Below are 22,543 nucleotides of genomic sequence, written 5' to 3' on the forward strand. Positions count from 1 at the left end.
TGAAACTATGCACCGTTTTTAGTTGCTCAGAAAGAGCTTGAGCTTGAGCTTGGGTAGACTGTATAATTCGTAGTTGCCCTCCGTGATTGACCTGAACCAACCAAATTGCACAAAGAACACGCAGAATGACGCTTGGGACTAGCAAATCATTCTCGTTGTGTAATGTTCGGTGATTCGAGCTTTAAATGGTCAATAACGACGCCGGCCACATGCTGCTACTTTTTCCGACATGTCTACGCCTCCATGATGTTGAACTCCATTTACTGTGATATTCTCACCGCGGCTAAACTAACATGCTCAAAAAAGAAAATAGCATACCACATACACACAGGCGCCGTTTGAATAAGAAGGGAACGCACTCAAGTCATTCACATATCGTTTCAGCTTGCATTTGCAACTGTCACAATAAGAATAAAATAGAGAATACTGCTTTATCACACTCACTTCGGCATACCACCAGGGGATAGTAACTTCAAGCAAAAAAGTGGGGCCGATTCGAGATTGCTTTTATGTAAACAGTGAACTTTTTTTACACTCTAAAAATTGCACCGACTTGCACTGACAACTGAATGGTATTGTCAATTTGTGCGAGATGCCTCAAAACAGCTGGGAATAAATATTGTTTATATACAGTAAGTTGCATTTAATGCGACGTTTGGATTATTGGACAGACCTGTAATGTGACACGTTTAATTGGACATTTTTGTAAACATCGAGTTCGGGGCCCGAATTATGGCGTCATATTAAAGTTGCCACCAGACGTAGACACTATACAACTCACATCGTCAATGTTCAATTACAAGCCAAAATCGCCTCCAAAGCGACACTGAGTGGTGCCTCGGCATGTCGTATAAAATTTAAATTACTGTATTATATTGTTGTTTATGTTCGCGTCATAAGCAATGAACACACATTTATTTTCCACTTGCAACAGTATTCACGATGATTGGATGGATGAATATACGACTTATACATGCATTTAGTGCGACTATTGTCATGCGTATATACGATTTACTACAGACAACCAAAAAACTAATGGCGGAAAACGTTCTTGATGATTATAATAATAATTATAGATTTTTGTAAATACATGTATGTTTGGAATATTACGTTAAAAATTATTTTTAAGTCCGAATATTTCCGGTTTCAAGAAAAGTGTTTAACTTTCACGTTGCTTTTTTTTTCAATTTTTAACTTTTAAGAACGGAAGATTATCTGTTTGCCGATCTTTCGCGTTCTGATAAACATAGCGACAAAAATAAATTAGTTCAACTTTGTCATTCAATTGCACTTAACTCAAAACTGTAAACATGAGATTATGAACTTGACAAACCAAGCTGCCAAGTATGCCAACCCACCAAACATTAAATCGTATATAGAGCATCGAATATCTGATATTTTGGGTGGTATATGATGCACCCAAATAGCATATACAGTAAGTTACCTCTATTCCTCGACATACCGAGTCACTACTCAGTGTCGCATTAGAGTTGATTGGTCAGTAATTGGACATTCACGTTGATAGTGGTACAATGTCTACATCTGGTGGCTACTTTCAATCTGGGGCCATACTTTGGGTACCAAACTCGATGTTTACAAAATATCCAATTAGAGATGAAAATGCCCAATTATTTGTGTCCCATTACAGGTCCGTCCAATTAACTTATTGTCGAATTAGAGGTTACTTACTTTACAATTATTAGGCAATACCTAATAACATAATAAGTCTGTTGTCATACGAATATACGTTCATCACTGCTATAAAAAATGGCGGAAAATATTAAAGTAAAATGTTCGGCCCAGGGAATCACCATTTTTGTATGTATATAGAACTTTTATAAACATTAATGTTTGTACAAATAGGAATTAATCAATTGACTTTTAGCTATCTGAAATATGATTTTAGGGCAATTGAAGCTCTTACATATGATACGAAAGAGTTACAATCGGATACGTCATTTCTGATTGTTTATTGTACTTTAGTGGAAATATCGCAAAATTTATATAGAAATGGTTAATTAATATTCAGTACTACATGTTTCAAGTAATCAATAGCATGAAGTAAAAAATTTCATTCATATTTTAACAATTTAAAACTGCCTTTGGGCCTGCTCAGCAAGCATTCCATCGTAAAAAATTCGAGGGGTTGTATCCGAGACACGACCGCTTAGAACGTAGGACTACGCAATCTTTTTTCTTTTGAAATTTGATGGTTTATCATTTCGAATATTATTTGCGAATACAAACGCGTCCAACAGATGCACACAGTTACAGTGCTAAAAATGAAATATCGCGAGAATGACCGTTTCTCGATTCTCGTTCAAAACCGTCAACAAAGTTTTTTCTAAGTTTCTATGTTTCGCGCAACGAAAACAAGCAACACACAAAAAACCAAACACCAAACATGTTTAGAAGCGACCTATAATCATTTGCACTCTTCTCTTTTTTCGCCTTCTTTGCCATGACTCGGATGGTTGTGTTAATTGCAATGCCAGATGCACTTCAAGTGAAATATTCGCTAGCGTTCACAGCTCGAGGGGAAACTTTAAACACAAAACGAGCAGAATAAGCGACCTTTGTTGTTTCGGGCACAGAAAGATTCTGAGAATTTTCCTCAGAGGAGATGCAATACTTATACGCTAGCGACAGTTTACTTGCTATGCTAGGGTGCTCCCCCTTCGTTGTTTCTGTTCTAGTGGCTGCATAAGATACCCGTTATTGACAGCTCTGTTCGGGAAAGTACACAAATGGACAGAACAAATGTATGGAAAAAGGGAATGCTTCAAATTTTCATCAATTTAAACCATATACAGACTATGGGATTGTAATGTATAGCATATCAAACAAAAAAAATCTTAGAAAATTTCCAATTTGATTGGTATGCAAATCGTTTAAATCCGTTCGTAAAAAAATATGTATATCGCTTCCACGTTTGCATGTATGGGCTGGCAGGCGCATCATATACATGCAATTTATATTAATTGTACTTATATGTTTGTGAATATAATCCTCAAAATAAAATCATTACACTAAACCTTCGTTTCAAACAACTTATACAGTAACCAAATCACGCAATAAACATAAAGAATTGCTGGGAATCTCTTATCAATATTTGTTCAAATTCAAAAAGGAGCTTAACTCCAGTTTTGTTGACATCTTTTATGCATTCAATTAAATCGTACGATAAATCATATACAAACATAAACATTCCCACCTTTCATCCTTCATTAAACACCTCGTAGTAGAAATCTGTCAGTATAAATACACTCTCCAACGAAACATAGTGGAAAAAATATATTCGTCGATGTAAACAAGCGGTGAAAAAGGAGACACTTTTCGACGAGTGATTTGTATGAAGTTCCACTGCCGTGATACCACTGACAAAATTGTCATTTGTCCAACTATTCCTTGCCAACCAACACATACACACACCGTTAATGATTCATATTGGATTTTGAATCATTTTCAGGATTCCTGTTGGCGTTCGCTAGTTAACGAACAAGAATTTATTTTCAAGTTCTATGTGGGCTAAAATAAAATTTTGCACTTTTCATGTGGAGCATGTAAGTAAAAAAAATGTAAGCTGTGTGAAGATTAAAAACAAAGAACTTAATTGAAGCCGGTTTCCTCTCATTTCAGCCATGTCGACGATTTTCTTGGCTGTGATACAATCATTATGATGCACTATCTTCGCACTCGTAAACACTCGTAAATATTATGAAAACTGTACTTGAAATTATTAAAAACTGCATGCAAAACAACACTGCTAATGGAATGCAAACATTTCTGTTCGGATAGCACCGAATAAAAAATAAATAATCTCAAATAAAACTGTGTGCGGAACAATAGAAAACAGGCCCGTACCCGATGATGGCTCGACTCGCTCCCATCCCTTAGTTGCTCAGAAAGATGCTGGAAAGTCGCGTTCATACATCCAAATCTTATTTAATTTAATTTACATTTACATTTATTCATCGAAAAGAAAAGTGTATGTATTTTATATTTTATGAATTTTATAACACATTTTTAATGTTATAACATTGATTCTGGTCGTTCAATAAACACATTAACGCTAACATTGAAATCTGGGGGGTCTTCGTAGCCACTTGGTTATGCGTTCGCTTACCAAGCGATCGATCGTGAGTTCAAACTCAGGGCCCTCAATTGACCATCTTTGTGTTGTTATAGAATAACTACGTCCACGCAACCATCATCAGCGATGGAAATCAATCCACGGTGGAACAAAGATCGATTCATCCATACAACTGCTCTGCTCTGCAAGTAACATCGGGCTGCTGTTCTATAAATAACCCAACAATGATCAATATCAACTGTCTCCGCTGTCCGGTCTGCTGAACAATGGAAGAACAGAAAGAATACCTACGCCTAATATGCCTAAATGGCTACTACAGTGTAATTTACCATAATGTAATGGAATAGAAAACTTAACGCCTAAATGGCTACTACTAACTACTGTGTAATTCACAATTTATAGAAACATAAACATATGTACATGTACACGATCAAACCCGGCTCTGTTACAGCAAAATGCTAATGAGCCTAATAAATAAATGAGATAAAAAAAAAACATTAAAATCAAATAAGCCAAAAACTTCATGAAAATAACGCACATTGACCTGATTGGTTCGTTCTGCGCATATTCTGTTTTATGAAAGACCATCCTAAGGATTTGCCGTTGGTGAAGTTGACTAGATAGGACACTTAAGTTAATTCGCGAAAGTATGTTGTGTGCGTCAATTTCTCTTAGCAATAATTATCCAACAAAGATAGCTCTCTGGTGGTTTCTCGTTATCTTCAAGGTCGACATCGCCTCTCTGACGGTGGAAGCTCGATGAGGTAAAAACCACAGCGCATATTTAACGAATCTCGCTTGCACTGCTTCAATCCGCTTTATCCACACTTCGTGGTAGAGATTTCATACCGGAGCCGGAATGTATACAAACCAAATGAAAGAACCTTTAAAGTAATACAGATGTTGAAAAAAAAAACCCTCCGTGACTGAAGTCTCCAAAACAATGCCGAGCAAACTGCGAGTTGTTGCTGATTAGCGTTTTATGCTGGTGTATCGCGTTTATATTTCCTCTCACGTAGTTGAAATTGAAGACGTAATAAGCGAAGCGGGCCTGATTTGTGACACCATTAAAGATGATAGAGTTAGCAAGTATAAATGAGGGTCACAGAAGGGCTGTTTCCAGAACACGACCATATAGTTGACGTAGGATTACGTTAGTCTATTTTATAATCATGATTTTGTATATATTTGAACATTACATTATTTAACTTTTCCATAATTTGTAGTTCGAAAAAGTGCTGTAGATTTTGATTTTTAGTTATTGTTTTTTAATTCCATGGAACCATGGTGATTAGTCGTTGGATGGTGCATATCGCGAAAAAAGATGCCAACGTTTAATGAGATATGCTGAAAAACATGTCAAAAACATGTTTTTTGACAAAATGGCAGCCGCTTGTAGAAAAATATTTAAAGTTTTTTCTTGCATTTCCCGATTTAAAAAAAGTAAAATGAAAAAATCATGATTTTAAACGGTTCATGCGATAGAGAGATGCATATAGATTGTATTCATATAAATTCGACATAAATCGGTTCAGTGGAACTTGAGATATCTTGTACGTCAGTTTAAAAAAAATTGTTTCGAGAAAAACGCTTTAGAAGTTAATTCTTATGGTCGTATAAATTCGGTAAATAATGGAAATTCCACAAAGTACTTTCTAGAGTATATTCGTGAATGTCTAAACTACAGGAATGTGAAGAAAAAAAAAGATTTTTTTCAAATTTCTAGACTAACAAACAAACTAACAAAAACAACAACTTAAACTAAGCTGTCGGCCCTTAGAGACATTTGATATGTGTGACGCACATCAGCAAAAAATCAAACATCAAACACAAATTTCATTACACATTGCACTAATTTCTACAAAATGCAGATGCACTGGATGTGAGATCAAAGATTGCTTTTGCGAATCGACCAAAAAATCGATAAAAAATTCTTAACATTTGTCAATTTTTAAAAATATATTATTTCTTTCATTGTACTAAATTTTGATGTTGAGTGGCCAAATCGTTCAATGTAGAATTCTCGTGAATCCTGAACCCTCCTATACTCGCGCATACGATCTGACAGACCGAGAATCAATGAAGTGGCTGACTTAAATGACTATTAAAACTGAATGAAGTTATAGAAAAAAATATTTTCTGATGTTTTTCATCCAACGCAGAAGTAAAAGTGACGAACCAGCCGAAATGTGTTGAAAGTCACTATAATAGAGAAAAAAATTAACAAGAATCGCCGCTGCCAGCTTCTATAGACGATCTCGACCCATCAGGAGAAAAACAATGTTTATGGCATCGGGCTCGTTCCGAGTTACTTTTCCTGGTTCCACCCTCCCTGAATTCGTAATGGTAGATGAATCTAGGATACCTGAGCGGGTTTTTGTCCCTAAGCCTACGAAATGCTTGAAGTACAAGTCAGAGGGCCATACGGCGGTTTATTGCGCTAACAAGGTATGCTTTTCAATTTGTAGAGAGGTACATGCGGTTGAACCTTGCAAAGCTACTCTAAAATAAATGTCCGTATTGCCACACCACACGAGCTTTCTTTATTAGGAATACAAAAGTAGCATGAATATAATTTTAAGGAACGTTCCAAACGCACATTTACGGAACCACGAATCAACTCAAACAATGTCAGACTAGCAAATGTTGCACGCTACAAATCCAGAAAATCTTTAATCAAACCTAATTTGGATATTCGATTTAATAATCATTGCATTGCTATTTGGCCTCTTGATTTGAAATAGTTTTCAATGCGAGTATACTTTACCTTCAACGGTACGAAGGTGAAAATTGCAACTGAATGTGTCGTGGAATTGTTTTCCCATTTTTATCTAAAAAACATTCATGTCGAATCTTTCAAATCCAAGATTTTTGTACGATGAGTCCCATTGTCTTCAACATTTTACTATAACGAGTGCTGCGTGCTAGCAGTTGTAATACATAATCTAACATATACTCAGAGCCTACAATTTGCTTCATGTTCATCAGCAAAACAGAAAATTTCTCCCACGAATCGAATCTTTGTTTTGCCACAATTACTGATGATTATTTTTCCATTTTCTTTGCCCTCTCGTTTCAGGAATCGTCACCAACTCTAACTCTAATATCATCAAAAGTAAGTTCAGCCGCGAAGATAATCTTCATACCATCAACACTCCGATGATGAGCACCGAAATTACTATCATTACATGTTCCGTCCAGTTTCACCGCCCGATAGATTTACGGTAATATTTAGGCATGGGGAAAAAGATGAAAAATAGCTCTTACTAATAACACGTAACCGATCTTCATGTCGTATGGAGTGAACAAAAAAGTAATTAAAGTAAACCCTCTCCGCGCTGCGTCCTCATCGATGGGTACCTACCTTTATTTTATCTAGCGCAAGTAAAATAATTTTCCACAGCCTTAAACTGAACCAAATTTAGTTCACCATCTCTGGGCGCAATCAAAGTGTAACATGACTCACCGCCTTCGAAAGGTTTTGACCCGGTTCCCCCTCAATCATCGCTCGAATTTTTGCGCATACGTTCGTGGGTACACAGGGCGTCCGTCCGTATGTACGCGTGATTATTATAATCAGTTTCGCGAGCTTAATCTTTTTTTCCGTCATTCCATCGGACAACCGTTCATACCAACCTCCTCCACCTTTACCCACTTCTTATCCCGCTAACCGAACCAACCCGGTTGCACAACGCTGTATCTTTTCGGCTGTCTGTTTAAAGTTTTATTTTCTCCGTCGACAGCAAGTACCACATTTACCAAAAAAAAAAAAAGAAATGAGAAAACTATTACCTATGACCACCACCTCACAGAAGCCCACTGCCCGCCCGGTGAGGAGAGGTCAGCGGGGCAAGTCACTGAGTGAAAAGTGTAATTATTTTTTGTCATTAAATCTAGATTTAGAAAGATTAATGTTTTTCGTTCCACGGCATTTGTTGTTTTTTGTTGTTGTTTTGTTGTTATTAGGTGCACCGTTTCTTGCAGGCGTATCTGATGATTGGAGTTTAAGTGAAATTCCACCATATCTATGGTTGGTTGGTGACACGACAGTGAAACAACAGCTGAGGTTCGGAAGAAAGGCAAGGTTTCGTGTCATTCGGTGTCGAGAATGGTATCCGACTGTGACTCGTTGACGACCGTGTAATTGATTATCTCAATATCTGACCGCGAGTGCCCCTAACAACAGTAAAGCAATTCTAGTGCGTAACAACGTGTTTAATTGATTCCCGATTTCAAAACAAACAATCTGTTGATTGGTGTGTAAGTCAAATTAGTGGCGAAAATATTACAACCCGAATTACCCGAGTTGCGCACTATCTTACACATTTTTTTTCCTTTTATAAAACATTCAGAAATAATTAGTTCGCTCACAGTGGATGCCCTGCGGTCATGGAACAGTTGTGGCCACTCTTGAACTACCTTCACTTGCTACTTAAGGAGTGCGGTAGATTACTTCAGCAATGAAGTTTTTTTTTTTCATTATTATTAAAACCACCGGTCACGCTTTTGCCTATAGGATTTAAACTCCGCGTTGGACAAAGTGAACTGAAAGTTGGCTATACGTTACTCTCGTTTGAGCTCATGCTATAGCGCAACTATTGTTACGGAAGACAGTGTCAAAATTGACTTATTGCTATTCATTGTTCACTGCGTTAATGATTTGTTTTCCATCAATCATTGAGGATGAGGTAATTGTTGCATCTTGAAAAAATATAATGATTATGAGGAGTGTTGATGGAATACAACACATGAACCTTTTTGGATATATAGTTTATTTTTTTTACATTGTTGAGAAATTGCAGCAACATTGCTTCGTTAGCAATTCGTAAAACAAAAAGTATGGATAAAGATGCATTTCAAGATATCAAATCGTTCTAGCATTTCTCAGACAATTTTCAATGAATTTTTATAACGGGTCTTTCATTAGGGACTTGTCAAATATTTTAAAAATAAAACACAGGTTTTTAAGTTGTTGAGTCCAAGGATCTGGCCGGGTAAGGAATTGAAAAGTGCTCCCAAACCAAATCACCAGCTCTATAGCAAATATTGTATAGGATATTAAATAAGAAATTTTGACAGTTTATTTGAGCCCCTATGTGGTTTAACATAGGATCTATAGTGAAAAACGTATTTTTTCGTGTATTTCACGCCATCCTCAGAAGCTTCGAGATCAAAATTTGAAAAAAAAACTGAATGTGCATCTTACTACGGTGTATCAAGAAAAATTATGAAAAAAAACATCAAAAATTTAAGTACTAAAAAAAATATTGAAATTTTGAATTTTTTTTTTGTGATTTAGAGATTCAGTACTACTCTAATTCATATTTAAATGTGTTTCTACGGCTTTTCTAGATATGTGTGATTTTTTTCAGATTTTTTTCAGTTTTCATTTAAATGAAAAAAAGTATAATCGACTCACTTCTGCCCTATTTGTTATTTAAATGTGTTCGTATGTGTCTTTTCTTCTACATGTGACGTAATTTTTCCTCAATTTTCAAGAGCATTACGAGACACAAAAATAATTTTCTTGAGGAGGCGATCTGGCGTAGTGGTAACATCCATGCCTCCCACGCTGAAGGTCACGAGTTCGATTCTCACTCCCGACATTCTTCCAAAAATGGAAGTACAAGTGACGAACCAGCCAAAATGAGTTGAAAATCACGATAATACAGATAAAAAAAACAAAATAATTTTCTTCATCGTCTGCATTATTATTTTTATTTTCTTGAAATCGATTATTTTATTGTATTCGTGGTTTTCAAATGTAAGATTAAAATAAGAAAAATAAATATAATTTGGATTTTTTAAGTGTTATTCTCATTAATCTGAATGATCTTTCCACAAGGACTTTATTTTTTTCTCACAGAGCTTTATCGTACTGCTGACTCCTATGAATTTTCTATACCATCTAAATCCAATGTAAAGATAATCTCATATATTTTAAGATACAAAAGAAAAATATTTGTACAGCGCAATGCTCTAAATATACCGACAAAATTGAGACATATTAAAAACAAAATTTAGAAAATATTAGAGCAGTAAAGGGTCTCTAAATTCAAAATAAATTCAAAATGCCCAAAGGCCAAAAAACAATTTTTTTTGCGCAATCCTCTCAAAAATTCAAGACAAAATTACGTTACATGTGGAAAAAACAACACATACGAACGCATTTAAATAAAAATTCGAGTAAAATTGGGTCTCAAAGTAATTTTTTTTCAAAATTTCGAAATGCCTGAAAATATATATATATTATTTTTTTACCACGAAAAACACTAAAAATTCTAGAAAAATCACATATACCTAAAATAGACGTGGAAAAAAAACTTTAATGCAAACTAGGGTAGTACTGAATATCAAAATAAAACAGAATAATAAAATTTAATTTAAAATAAAAATAAAAATTAACTAAAAAATTTTTTAGTGTTTGATTTTCTGATAAAAAAATTGTTTGAAAATATTGATCAATACACCTTAGTAAGATGTACTTTAAGTATTTTTTTGTACCGCGCAACACTGAAATAAATCTGAAAAAAACATGCATATCTTGAAAAGCCATTGGAACACACATAAATATGAATTCGTACTTAAATTTTTGATGAAATTTTTTTTTTGATAATTTTTCATGACACACCGTAGATGCATTTCAGTATTTTTTTCAAATTTGTATCTCGAAGCTTTTGGCGTGAAACAAACGAAAAAGTACGTTTTTCACTATAGATCCTATGTTAAACCACATGGGGGTGAAGCGTCAAAATGTCTTATTCAATGTCCTATACAATATTTGCCATACAGCTAGTGATTTGGTTTGGGGGCACTTTTTACTCCCTTACCCGGTCAGGCCTTTTATACTTTGTTGTAGATCTTACATTTGGTGCATCCGTGGCCGAGTGGTTAGCGTCTCACATTACCTCCCGGGTGTTCGGGTTCGATTCCCGTTCTGGCCGGGGGATTTTTCGTCAAAGAAATTTCTTTCGACTTGCACTGTGGTCGCGCGTATTCTAGAGCTTGCCCCTCGGAGAATACATTCAAGGCGTGTTATTTGGCTTAAGAAATCTCAACTAAGTATTAATAAATGACGCTAGTTAATGCATACGTTGAGACGGCAAAAGTTCCATGGGAACGTTAACGCCATTCAATTAGATCTTACATTTAAAGAATGAAATTCGATTTCGGTCATATGACCACCACGGGCTCGTTTACAGCGAACGATCGGAGTAGTGGAAAATTGGATCCAACGAATTTTCCACTACTCGGCCACACATCTCGACCGGAAAGTTGTGAATTTCGCGTTGGATGTTGTCTCTGAGCTCTTCTAAAGTTGCAGGCTTGTTGACACAGACGAGGGATTTGACAATAGAAATCCAATGGCGCCAAATCGCATGAACGCCACAATGAGGTTTGGGAGATTCTCTATTCTTGAGAACGCCGTGCAATTGACTGATTTGGGTCGTTTCGGATGGATTCACTTGCTTCACTAATTCACAGATTTTCGTTGCTTCGTGCGGAGCGGCTTCTCGTTGGCTGCCAAGTCGCTAATGGATGACCATTTACAATTTTGGAATGACATTATATCAATAGTATAATATTCGTAACAAATATACGCACATAGAAGAACGGCTCCATCTCCCCAGCTTCAGTTACTTTCATTTTAGAGCTAAGCAAAACTCGGTCCCAGTTGCTTGATTCAGATGCCATGTTATTCCACTTACAATACAGTACGTTTCGTTATCCAGAACCACGTAATCATATTTGCCTCCAAATTATGTTCTGAATTTTGGTCTGGCGCTACTTGGGCTTTGAAACTTCTTTATCCAGCCTTCTTCTTCGCTTTTTGGACGTGTTATTGTGAAACACTTGCCCGTTGCCGAAGCCTCCCTTGAGAAACGCTTGCGGTTTCGCACGAAAAGACCCACTTTCTCATGTGTTTCAAAATCCGCTGGCTGCCACTTCCGTTCCAAACTACCGGTCTGCCACTTCCGGATTCCCGATGGTCAGACTTTCTCCGAATCGTTTCAAAATGTCACAAACACGATTTCGGAAATTTAAAAAATATTGCTAACTCTCGAATCTTCTTCTTCTATATATATATAAATGGATTTCTGTCTGTTTGTCTGTCTGATTCTTATGGACTCGGAAACTACTGAACCGATCAACATGAAAATTGGTATGTAGGGGTTTTTGGGGCCGGGGAAGGTTTTCGTGATAGTTTGAGACCCCTCTCTAAGGGGTCTACCACACAAATTAAACACAAATTCCTGCATTACTCGAGAATTAATTCAAGCAAATGAAACCAAATTGGGCATATTGAGGTATTAGGGTGCAATAAATGTTTCTATGGTGGTTAGACTCTCCACCCCCCTCTCTAAGGGTGGGGGGATTGGTCGCCATACAAATAAAACACAAATTCTGCATTAATCGAGGATTATTCAAGCAAATGAATCCAAGTTGGTCATATTGAGGTATTAGAGAGCAATAAATGTTTTTATGGTGGTTAGATACCCCTCCCTCTCTCTTAGGGGGGGGGGGGGGCTGCCATACAAATGAAACACAAACTTTTGCATTACACGAGAATTAATCAAGCAAATGAATCCAAATTTGACATGTGGAGGTTTTAGGGTGCAATAAATGTTTCTATGGTGGTTAGACTCTCCACCCCCCCTCTCTAAGGGGGAGCTGCCATACAAATGAAACACAAATTTCTGCATTACTCGAGTATTATTCAAGCAAATGAATCTAAGTTGAGCATATTGAGGTATTAGGGTGCAATAAATCTTTCTATGATGGTTAGACTCTCCACCCCCTCTCTAAGGGGGGTCTGCCATACAAATGAAACACAAGGTTCTGCATTACTCGAGAATTAATCAAGCAGATGAAACCAAATTAGGCATATGGAGGTTTAAGGGCGCTATAAATGTTTCTATGGTGGTTATTCTCTCCACCCCCTCTCTAAGGGGAAGGGGGAGGGGGGTTTTGTGCCATACAAATGAAACTCTGATTTCTGCATTACTTGAGAAATAATGAAGCAAATGAAACTAAATTTGGCATGTGGAGGTTTTAGGGTGCAATAAATGTTTTTACGGTGGTGATACACTCCACCCGTTCTCTAAGGGTGGGCTGTCATACAAATGAAGTACAAATTTCTTCATAAATCGAAAGCTAATCAAGCGAGTGGAGCCAAATTTTTATATTGCAAGTAAGGTGAGTGATACGATCAATTCTAAAAAATAAAATTTAAATTTGGAACCTTAATGTTGGTTGCTTCGTGGAATTTCATATCAACGACCGATCATGCGTTGTGAAACATTTAGCACAAGTGTGCTAAATGTTTCGGGTGTGTGTTTCCACCCGAGAACGGATAGTCCGATTTAAGCTGTCGGTTTTGTTGTGTTCATTTTCACCAAAGGAAAGTTCGTGCGGTGGGAAAAATTGAGAAAGTGGAGGAATATTCGAAAAAGTGAGTGAAACTGATAATTGTGTTCGATAATGACAATTATCTTATATTACATTGGTGGATTTTTTTCACTATTTCATCCATGCATAACACAGAAGCCATCTCGTCCAGGGCCACAGAGAGCGCCTTTCATCATATCTCATTCCACTTCGGCATCTCCCATCTTCATACGCACCATCCAACGACTAATCCATCCTTCTGTCATCATCAGTCGGTTAAAATCATACCCAACAACCGAACCAAACGGCCCTTTCCAGGGCCTCAAAATCATTATCAAAGAGTTTAACGATGTAATTCTTCACACATATCCAAAATCAGCATGCAACAGATAGCCTAATCCAACGTCAAGTATGTGGTCGTGTCTCGGACACAACCCTCCTGTCACTTTTTTGTTATTGTTAAGCTCATTCAAGGTGAAGGTGGAAGGAAGCCATTGTGGGGTAATAGTGTTTGTGAGAGAAGAGCAAAGCACACGTAAATAGATCAATTCACTTATCAGACTGTGTGGCGCTTCATTGACACGAGTCATTGAATATATTTTAAACAAAATGACGATTCAACACTAAAATAAAATGTATGAACGATATGTTCCGATTAACAATTGCAAATATAAATATATATATATATATATATATATATATATATATATATATATATATATATATATATATATATATATATATATATATATATATATATATATATATAGAAGGTGCATTTGCATATACAGCGCGGACTCGATTATATACAGTTTTTGATTTCTTTTTACTGTATATAATCAAGTCAAATTTTTCTTTCCTTATTTGTTTTTTTTGCATGTATTCTTCGTTTTCTGAAAATAAAAGAGGAATTTGATTTTTGATTCATCCCCTTAAAGTCAGAAAACACCTTTCTCACATGAAAAAAATAAATGTATCTAGATTCTCTCAAAAGGTGATAGACGATCATATTTGATGAAAAAAAACCTTCTACGCAAATGTTCGAATTTTACGGGGCACGAAACGTTTCTATGGTGAATACACTCATCCCCCCTCTCTAAGGGGGGCTGCCATACAAACGAAACACAAACTTCTGCATAACTCGAGAACTAATCAAGCACAATTTGGGATGTGAGGGTTTTTGGGTATGAGAAATGTTCCTATGATGGTATGACACCCCTCCAAACATGACAATTGACAATTTTCGAAAAACTCTGTAGTAAGGGAAAATTCGGAAAATTAAATTCCCATATGTTCTACAATTACATAGTGACAAGTGTTGTTAGTCCATTTGATGGTTGCGCTAGCGAAATTGACCTTTGTTCGAAACTGGAAATGGATTTTAATGTAATGAAACGCACTCCTTTATTTTCTTCTGTCTATACCAAGAAAAGGATCGCCGGATGTCAAAAAACAAATTTTGAGCGGGACGAAGTTTGCCGGACCAGCTAGTAAATAAATAAATGTCCTGGATCCAAAAGCCTACATTTATTCAATGATCATTTTCCACCAACCACAAGCAACCACCACCGGAAGATGGTCTAAACAGTCGAATTATTTATTGTTGTATAGATTTTCTTCTACTCATTCTAAATGTTTGATCATTTTTAAATTCGATTTATTGCCGAGGTTATCGGTATTACAAGTAAGTGCGGTAGAAAGTCTTGTTCGAGATAATTGGTTGGCTTTATTTGCGTTTTTATCAGGTTTGTGCTTTCGGAAATCGTTGTTATGATTACACTGTTTGCCATATTCACCTAAAAGTTTGAATGAGTGATAACCTTGTGTATCAGAATTGTGATAATAAGCGTTACTATATAAAAAAAACAAGTGAAATTAGAATTAGATTCTCTAAGAATTGTTCTGGAATGGCTCTTTTTCGCAAATATAACGCAATGGGTTTCACCGAATCAACTTGAAAAATGTTGGTTCACGAAAAAACATAGACTTTATTCCCCATCATTATTGGGATTATTATTAACGCAAATAGGGTTCAGTTTGCTTACCAAATAATAACTATAGATTACGATAGAACACTTCGTAATCTATATATACTTTGAGTTTTGTCGTAGTATGACAAATATCCATTATAATACAAATTGACAAACATGAACTTTTGTATTCAACTCTTAAGATAACATGTAACAATAGTCAATGATTTATCATTCACAGCGGGTGGAAGCATCATCTAAAAAGGGATGGGATATTCAAGACATGCTCCTTGTTGAATCCAATGATTCTGGCTAGACTCATTTAGGTTTCGTAAGTAGGTTTCGAGAAGACGCACGATGCATCCTAATGTAGCTAGATGCCCTATCTCTACCTGCCAGTTATGTTACCTGGTTAAATCCGATAGATTTTATTGGCTTCCGCAAAAACAAACACCAGGTACCATCAAGAAACGCTTTTGACACAGTTACAGTGTTTTTATTGTGAGCTGTAGATATGCGTTCAATGAAACACATTTTAGTGTAATCTTTTTATAAAAAAAAAATCGAGGAATTGTATCCGAGACACGATTGCTTAGGACGTAGGATTACGCAATATATATTTTTTTAATTTATTGGTTTATCATTTCGGATATTATTTACGAATACGTCGAAATTTTAAAAATAACTCTTCAGAAAAAGCGTGGTTTGGTAGAATCGTTTCGAGAAGCAACGATTCTTTCTTGCCTTTACGAAAACCAATACACTAATTGGTATATGATCGCAATTTTTTTCTTTATATCAATGCATGCATTGCACTGATTATTCGACGAGAGGCATCTTCCGTGCATCGCCAATCAACAAGCATCAAACACGCGTCTAACAGATGCACACAGTTGAAGCGATAAAAATGAAACATCGCGAGAATGACCGTTTATGAAAAATCGTTTCTCGACTCTCGGTCAAAACCGTCAACAAAGCTAAAAGCTTGTTGCATCAGAACATAGCCGATACGCACGAGAGCAAATACGAATGGCAACTAAGAGTATCGAAGGTGTGCTATTTACATATACAGGAAATGAAAAAGCTGTAAGTCTCGCGCAACGGAAACAAGTAACACACACAAAGCCAAACACTGATTGCTAGAAGCGACCTATAATCATTTGCACTCTTCTCTTTTTTCGCCTGCTTTGCCATGGCACGGATGGTTGTGTTAACTGTAATGCCAGATGCACTTCGTGTGAAATATTCGCTAGCGTTCACAGCTCGAGGAGAAACATAAAACACAAAACGAGCAGAGTAAGCGACCTTTGTTGATTCGGACACAGAAAGATTCTGAGGATTATGCAATACTTATACGCTAGCGACAGCTTACTTACTATGAAGGGTGAAGTTTACTTCGCAAATGTTATCTTTCCGCTATCCCCCTTCGTTGTTACTATTCTAGCGGCTGCATAAGTTTCCCGTTATTGACAGCTCTGTTAGGGAAAGCACACAAATTAACAGAACAATATGGAGGAGTGGGCATGTTTCCGATTTTCATCAATTTAAACCATATACAGACTATGGGATTGCAATCAAACAAAACTTAGAAAATTTCAGATTCGACTGGTATGCAAATCGTTAAAATCCGTTTGCAGCAAAAATAATTATTAACGTTAACTTAATTTCACAAAACCGTGACCTGTTTCCTGATTTGGCACCATCAATGTAAGACGTAGTTCTACGTCAAAATTTTTTTTATCATTCTCCTTCGTGTGATATCCATCACGAGAATCGTCTGCAAGTGGTTCCACCAATTTTCGATTTTCGTACACATTTTCGTATTCCTCCCATATACGTATTGTAATTATCTATTTATCTATATACAGGGTTTTCCAACTTTAAATTCCGAAAGTAAATTGAAATAAAACACACTTAGAATTCGAATTTCGATGAAACTTTTATTTCAAATTAAAATTTGGTTTATGCCATTATGTGTGAAATACAACATCATTCAAATGTCCACCTAGGGCTTCCTCGCACACCTTGATCCGGAACAGGTAATTTTCGATGACTTTTCGGTACATATGGGGCGGTATCTCGGTCATAACTTCACGAATGTTGTCTTTCAAATATTCATGAGTTTGCGGAGAGTTGGCATAGACACGGTCTTTCGCATAGCCCCACAAAAAATAAGTCTAGCGGGTTCAAATCGCATGATCTGAACGGCCAGTTGGCATCACCAAAACGCGAAATTATGCGTCCCTCAAATTTCGTTCGCAATATGGCCATGTTCGGTCGTGTTGTGTGGCACGTGGCGCCGTCCTGCTGAAACCACATGTCATCCGTATCCATATCTTCAATTTGTGGCAAAAAAAAAATCGGTTAACATGCGGCCATAGCGCTCACCATTCACAGTTACCGTCTCGCCGTCCTCATTTTCAAAGAAATACGGCCCGATGACTACACCAGACCATAATGCGCACCAAACAGTGACTTTTGGCGGATGCAATGGCCTCTCAATAATCACGTGTGGATTTTCTGAGTATGTAGGGGTTTTTGGGGTCGGGGAAGGTTCTTATGATAGTTCGAGACCTCTCCCCCCTCTCTAAAGTGGGGCCTACATACAAATGAAACACAAATTTCTGCATTACTCGAGAATTTATCAAGCAAATGAAACCAAATTAGGCATACAGTGGTAGACATTCGTTTAGCCGCACTTCAAAAAAAACTTGAAACACTTACAAAACAACCAGGAATGTTCTTTTTATCGGCATAATTATTTGCTGTAGTGGTAGTATATTTAAGTCACTTTTATTGAAAGGACGTGCGTCACAATCACACACACAAGGCGGTATCGATGGATATTAACATTCAAACGTCGTTTTTTCCCGAGACATACGTTCGAGTTATAAAAATCGAGTTTTCGCATAATCACCAAGCCTTTATCTGTGTTTTTTTGAAAAAATACTTGGGAATGTTCAATTTACAACATAATTATTAGATGTGCAACGTAAGAAGTTGGTCAGATTAGTGATTTACGTAGAATTTGAAGGAATTACGAAAGGTATTCTATTGACGGAAGAGGGGCGGAAAATAATAAAGATATTCAGTGAACAAAACTTTTCTAATCGCTCGATCGTAACAAAAATTAGTCTATCTGAGAAAGTGGTACGGAATTTCTTTAAATAGTGCCAGAAACATGGGATATAACGGCCAACAAATGGGAACGACAAAGTTACGTTGCGTCTTAAAGGTCGAATAAGACACGAAGCAACCTGGAAATGAGGTCCTGCTCATACATTAAGGCAGAATCGGTTGTTCCAGTAACGAAGATACATATTACGCGCATCTTGAATGAGTCACCAAACATCATGTGGAAGAAACTTCAAGGGAAACCGAAACTGACCGTCACCCATAAGCAGAACCATCTCATTTTCGCCCGGCAATACATGGAATGGAAACTAGAATGGAGAAATGTTGTATTTTCCGGCGAAAAAAGTTCGATTTGGATGGTCCGGACTGTTACAGTTGCGATTGGTACAATTTAAGTCAACGGCATGTCGTGAGATCGAAGCGAAACTTTGGGGGCGGAAGTTTGACAGTGTGGGGAGCCGTTTCCTATTACAGCAAGCTTCCCATTTGTTTCATTTTCACCCGAATGAACTCCGAAAAGTATCTTCAATTACTGGAGGACGTTTTGATTGGCCATATTGAGAATAAAGCTATCGAGTATATCGTTTTTTCAGCAGGATTATGCATAGATCCACGTTTCCAAGCAATCGAAGGCATGGTTTGCCGAGAAGGACATTCCGCTTCTTGAATGATCTGCTTGCAGTCGATTGCAATCCCAAAGAGAACCTATGGAGAATCTTGGTCGAGATGGTCTATGCAAACGGATGACAATTTGACAACATTCCCAGTCTCAAGGCAGTACTGCAGGCTATTGAAATCACCTATCGGTATATAAGCGAGCGCCGCTCGGAAATCCTCTCAGTTATAATTGAACAGCGATTGGAGCATGTTGTTGCTGTTGTAGTGAAGCTAACTTCGTTCATCATGAAAGCGCTGATGAACGGTGTCACCAAGAGTCTGGAGAGTGATGCCACTGAAAAGGCGACCAAGAGAATATCAGCATCGAAAAACGGTTCCGCTTGAGACATCGGAGCAGTCGCCACACACACACACACACATACACGCGCGGAACTCTTTTCGTTTGGTTGCCATCCAGCATCGAGAAGATTCCGGAAAGATGTCATCGTTGCTGAAAACCAGTTCCCCTTGGAATTGAAAAATACATTCATGCGAAGGAGTTTATTTTAATGTTTTCTAACCATATAACACTGCGACCAAATACTTTTGATTTTGTGATTTTTCAATCAAGTGTGATCAACGTAAGACTACGTTTTTCGGCAATTTATTACAGGTGCAATGAATCGTAAGAAAGAATTCCCGCTCTACGCACACTGGCAAACGATGTTTGCTCAACAATTTCTCAAACGAGAAATCTGTGTTATGAAAAAGGATGAACGAATGCAAAAATTATGTAGACTGATTTTATGCAACAGATATTTTGTCCTTTTGGAAATGGAATATAATCGTATCACAATGCAAGCAATGTATTATGTATTATATAACTTTTGTGTGATTGCTTCTTTTGCTGAATATTGTGCCTCCAACGCAACGCTCTCGTTTTCGAAGTCCCCCAAATATATTCATTCATTCAGAATTGATTCAGATGCAACTAAAAACAGACGATCACTAAATCAACGATAGTCCTACGTTTATACCACAGATATAACTCACTTCCTGTTTTTTTTTCTATTACAGAGGCTCTTAAATACGAAATTTATTCATCTCTAGTCTCGAAAAAGACCGATTAGAAGATCAATCAATAGAGGATCCTGGGATTGAACTCAAGGTTGTTCGCTTAATAGGCGGACGCGCAACCGTTATGGTTGTAAACAGACTTGATGTGATGTGCCGAAACGTATTCGATCTAAAAATTTTACGTAAATATCGCCGCTGTAGAAGAAAATGTACCAATACCTCAGTTCGTCACCATTCTTAGGAGCTTACCGTCTCCATACCGACTATTAATGACGGATCTGAGTCTAGATGTCTTCAACGTCCAATTCACGTAACAATTGAAGCCGACTGAACACGAGTAATGCTGTACGTTTCGGATTATATTTGGAATTATGGATTTGGACATTGATCTTCAAAATAATACAATATTTGGCTTCGAAAATCCAAGGGAAATACAAGAAATGCCAATGCACTCTCGACGAGTCACCATTTAAAGCGAATTATAGGCCAGACGGATCATTGGGCCGTTCTTTTTAAAATTATGCTAGAAAAGCGGCGACGGACAATGGAACGTGCTACCGGGGCATGCTGATTTTTTTTTATCAGAATTCGAGAATATAGATAGGAACAATCCTTGTTTTTAACAGAATAGCGCTATGCTCCATACAAATCGCGACAAAATCTAGTTGTTGCGCTTGAAATTACCTGGCCGCATAGCGTAGTCATCGAATCGGCTTAGAGTCGATTTTCATTTTTCATCTTCGAAAATGTTGGACCCTGGTAAAGATATTGTATACCATACACAATCTCCACTTCATAATAAAAAAATAAAATATATCTAAAAATTTGTTCAGTACAAACAAATCCTATGTTTTGAGATATTTTGAAAATGAACGGAAAACAAGCTACAAATTTTAGCTATGACAAAAAAGAATTCCGTGAGAAAACTAACTGTTCATGAGTGGATTTGTGTTGCTTTCGTGGTTAACACCAAATCAATTTAAAATTCCTTCATTCCTGAAAGTTATCCGCATTTCGCATAGAACGGAATAGCTTCTACAAAACTTGCGAAATCGCACCTCTAATGGATATAAGCAATCACATTTCCATTGGTTAGCCAGGTGATACTAAGTGCGATAGAGTACCGATCAAAAAACCAGAAACACAAATCTGAATGACAAAGCACCTCTTTGAACTCGACAAAATACTGAATACACGATTCCCATATCAACGCCTCTGTTGCGAAACAACACAACGTCCGAAATATCATTACGAATTCATCGCTAAATGCCACCAAATGAGTCAATCATCGCGATTAGTGCATCGTACATTTGTTTTTTTCTGCGACCACATTAAAATATTACGGCCAACAACAACAGCAACAGTTGACGGACCGGAGTTGATGATAATCGAAACGACAGCGCCATGCAGTAAAAGACAGCATGGAACTGCACTACCTAATTACCTTGTCCGTCGGTCGAATCCGTAAACACCTGGCGAAATTGGCCTTTGTTCCATCTTATAGGAATCGATGCGAACAGCGCTTGGGACATTTTCGCGACTTCATCCAATGGCAATGTTTCGAAGCATTTAATTTCAACTTCTCGCTTCTAATTCCTCTCCTCTCACACACACACACGCACGTACGATTCATGATCCGCCCCCTCCTCACTCCATTGCTCCCTTCGAGAGGCATTGCTTGCAACATGGAAAAAGACACCCACTTAAAGTTCTAAAATTAAATAATTCTGGAAACAGAACCGCGTCGCGTCTGCTCGCTCAATTCGAATTCGAGTCCGCGAAGGAGTGGTTGGAACAATTTTCGTTTGGGAAATATCGTGCGCCAAGAAGTGAACTGCTTGCGAGCTTGGCGTTGCGGCAGGTGGTGAGAAGGCAATCCCTAGGAACAAGCCCCTTCCCGTCCGTCTGGTTCAATCATTGCTCGCTTATGTTGGGCGCTGCGGCGGGGGTGTAGCGTGTTTCGCTCTTGCCATTGTGCTTCTGCGTAAATAATTTATCGAAACCTGCGCACACGGGGGTGACACTCTTTACCCGTTTGCGCAAGCTTACCATAAATTATAGCTCATTAGATGGGCGATAATGGTTATTTGGGAGGATCCCACGATGGACCGATTGCATTCAAATTAGACGATTTATTTTTTTCTGGCTGGAATGGTGACGTTTTCCGTCCTAGTCAGTTGGTCAGTCAAGGGGGTTTCAATGTTACTTGTTTCAAATAGTAGGTGTTTTGAAAGATTATTTCGCGGAGTTTGAAACATCGTGTATCTAAATTAAACGAAGA

At 37.4% G+C, this 22,543-nt stretch overlaps 1 protein-coding gene across 12 annotated transcripts in view; it reads left to right on the forward strand.

The window, feature by feature from the left end:
• The window catches only part of LOC129774637 (voltage-dependent L-type calcium channel subunit beta-1), a 422,247-nt gene that overhangs the window by 145,753 nt on the left and 253,951 nt on the right, over positions 1-22,543 (forward strand). For all 12 annotated transcript variants that reach the window (XM_055778437.1, XM_055778443.1, XM_055778449.1 and 9 more), the window contains one exon: positions 7,173-7,208. In XM_055778437.1, coding sequence (XP_055634412.1) covers positions 7,173-7,208 — 36 coding nt within the window. The remainder of the gene's footprint in view (positions 1-7,172; positions 7,209-22,543) is intronic.

Source organism: Toxorhynchites rutilus, chromosome 3, assembly GCF_029784135.1.
Source record: "Toxorhynchites rutilus septentrionalis strain SRP chromosome 3, ASM2978413v1, whole genome shotgun sequence".
Classification (NCBI taxonomy): Eukaryota; Metazoa; Arthropoda; class Insecta; order Diptera; family Culicidae; genus Toxorhynchites; species Toxorhynchites rutilus.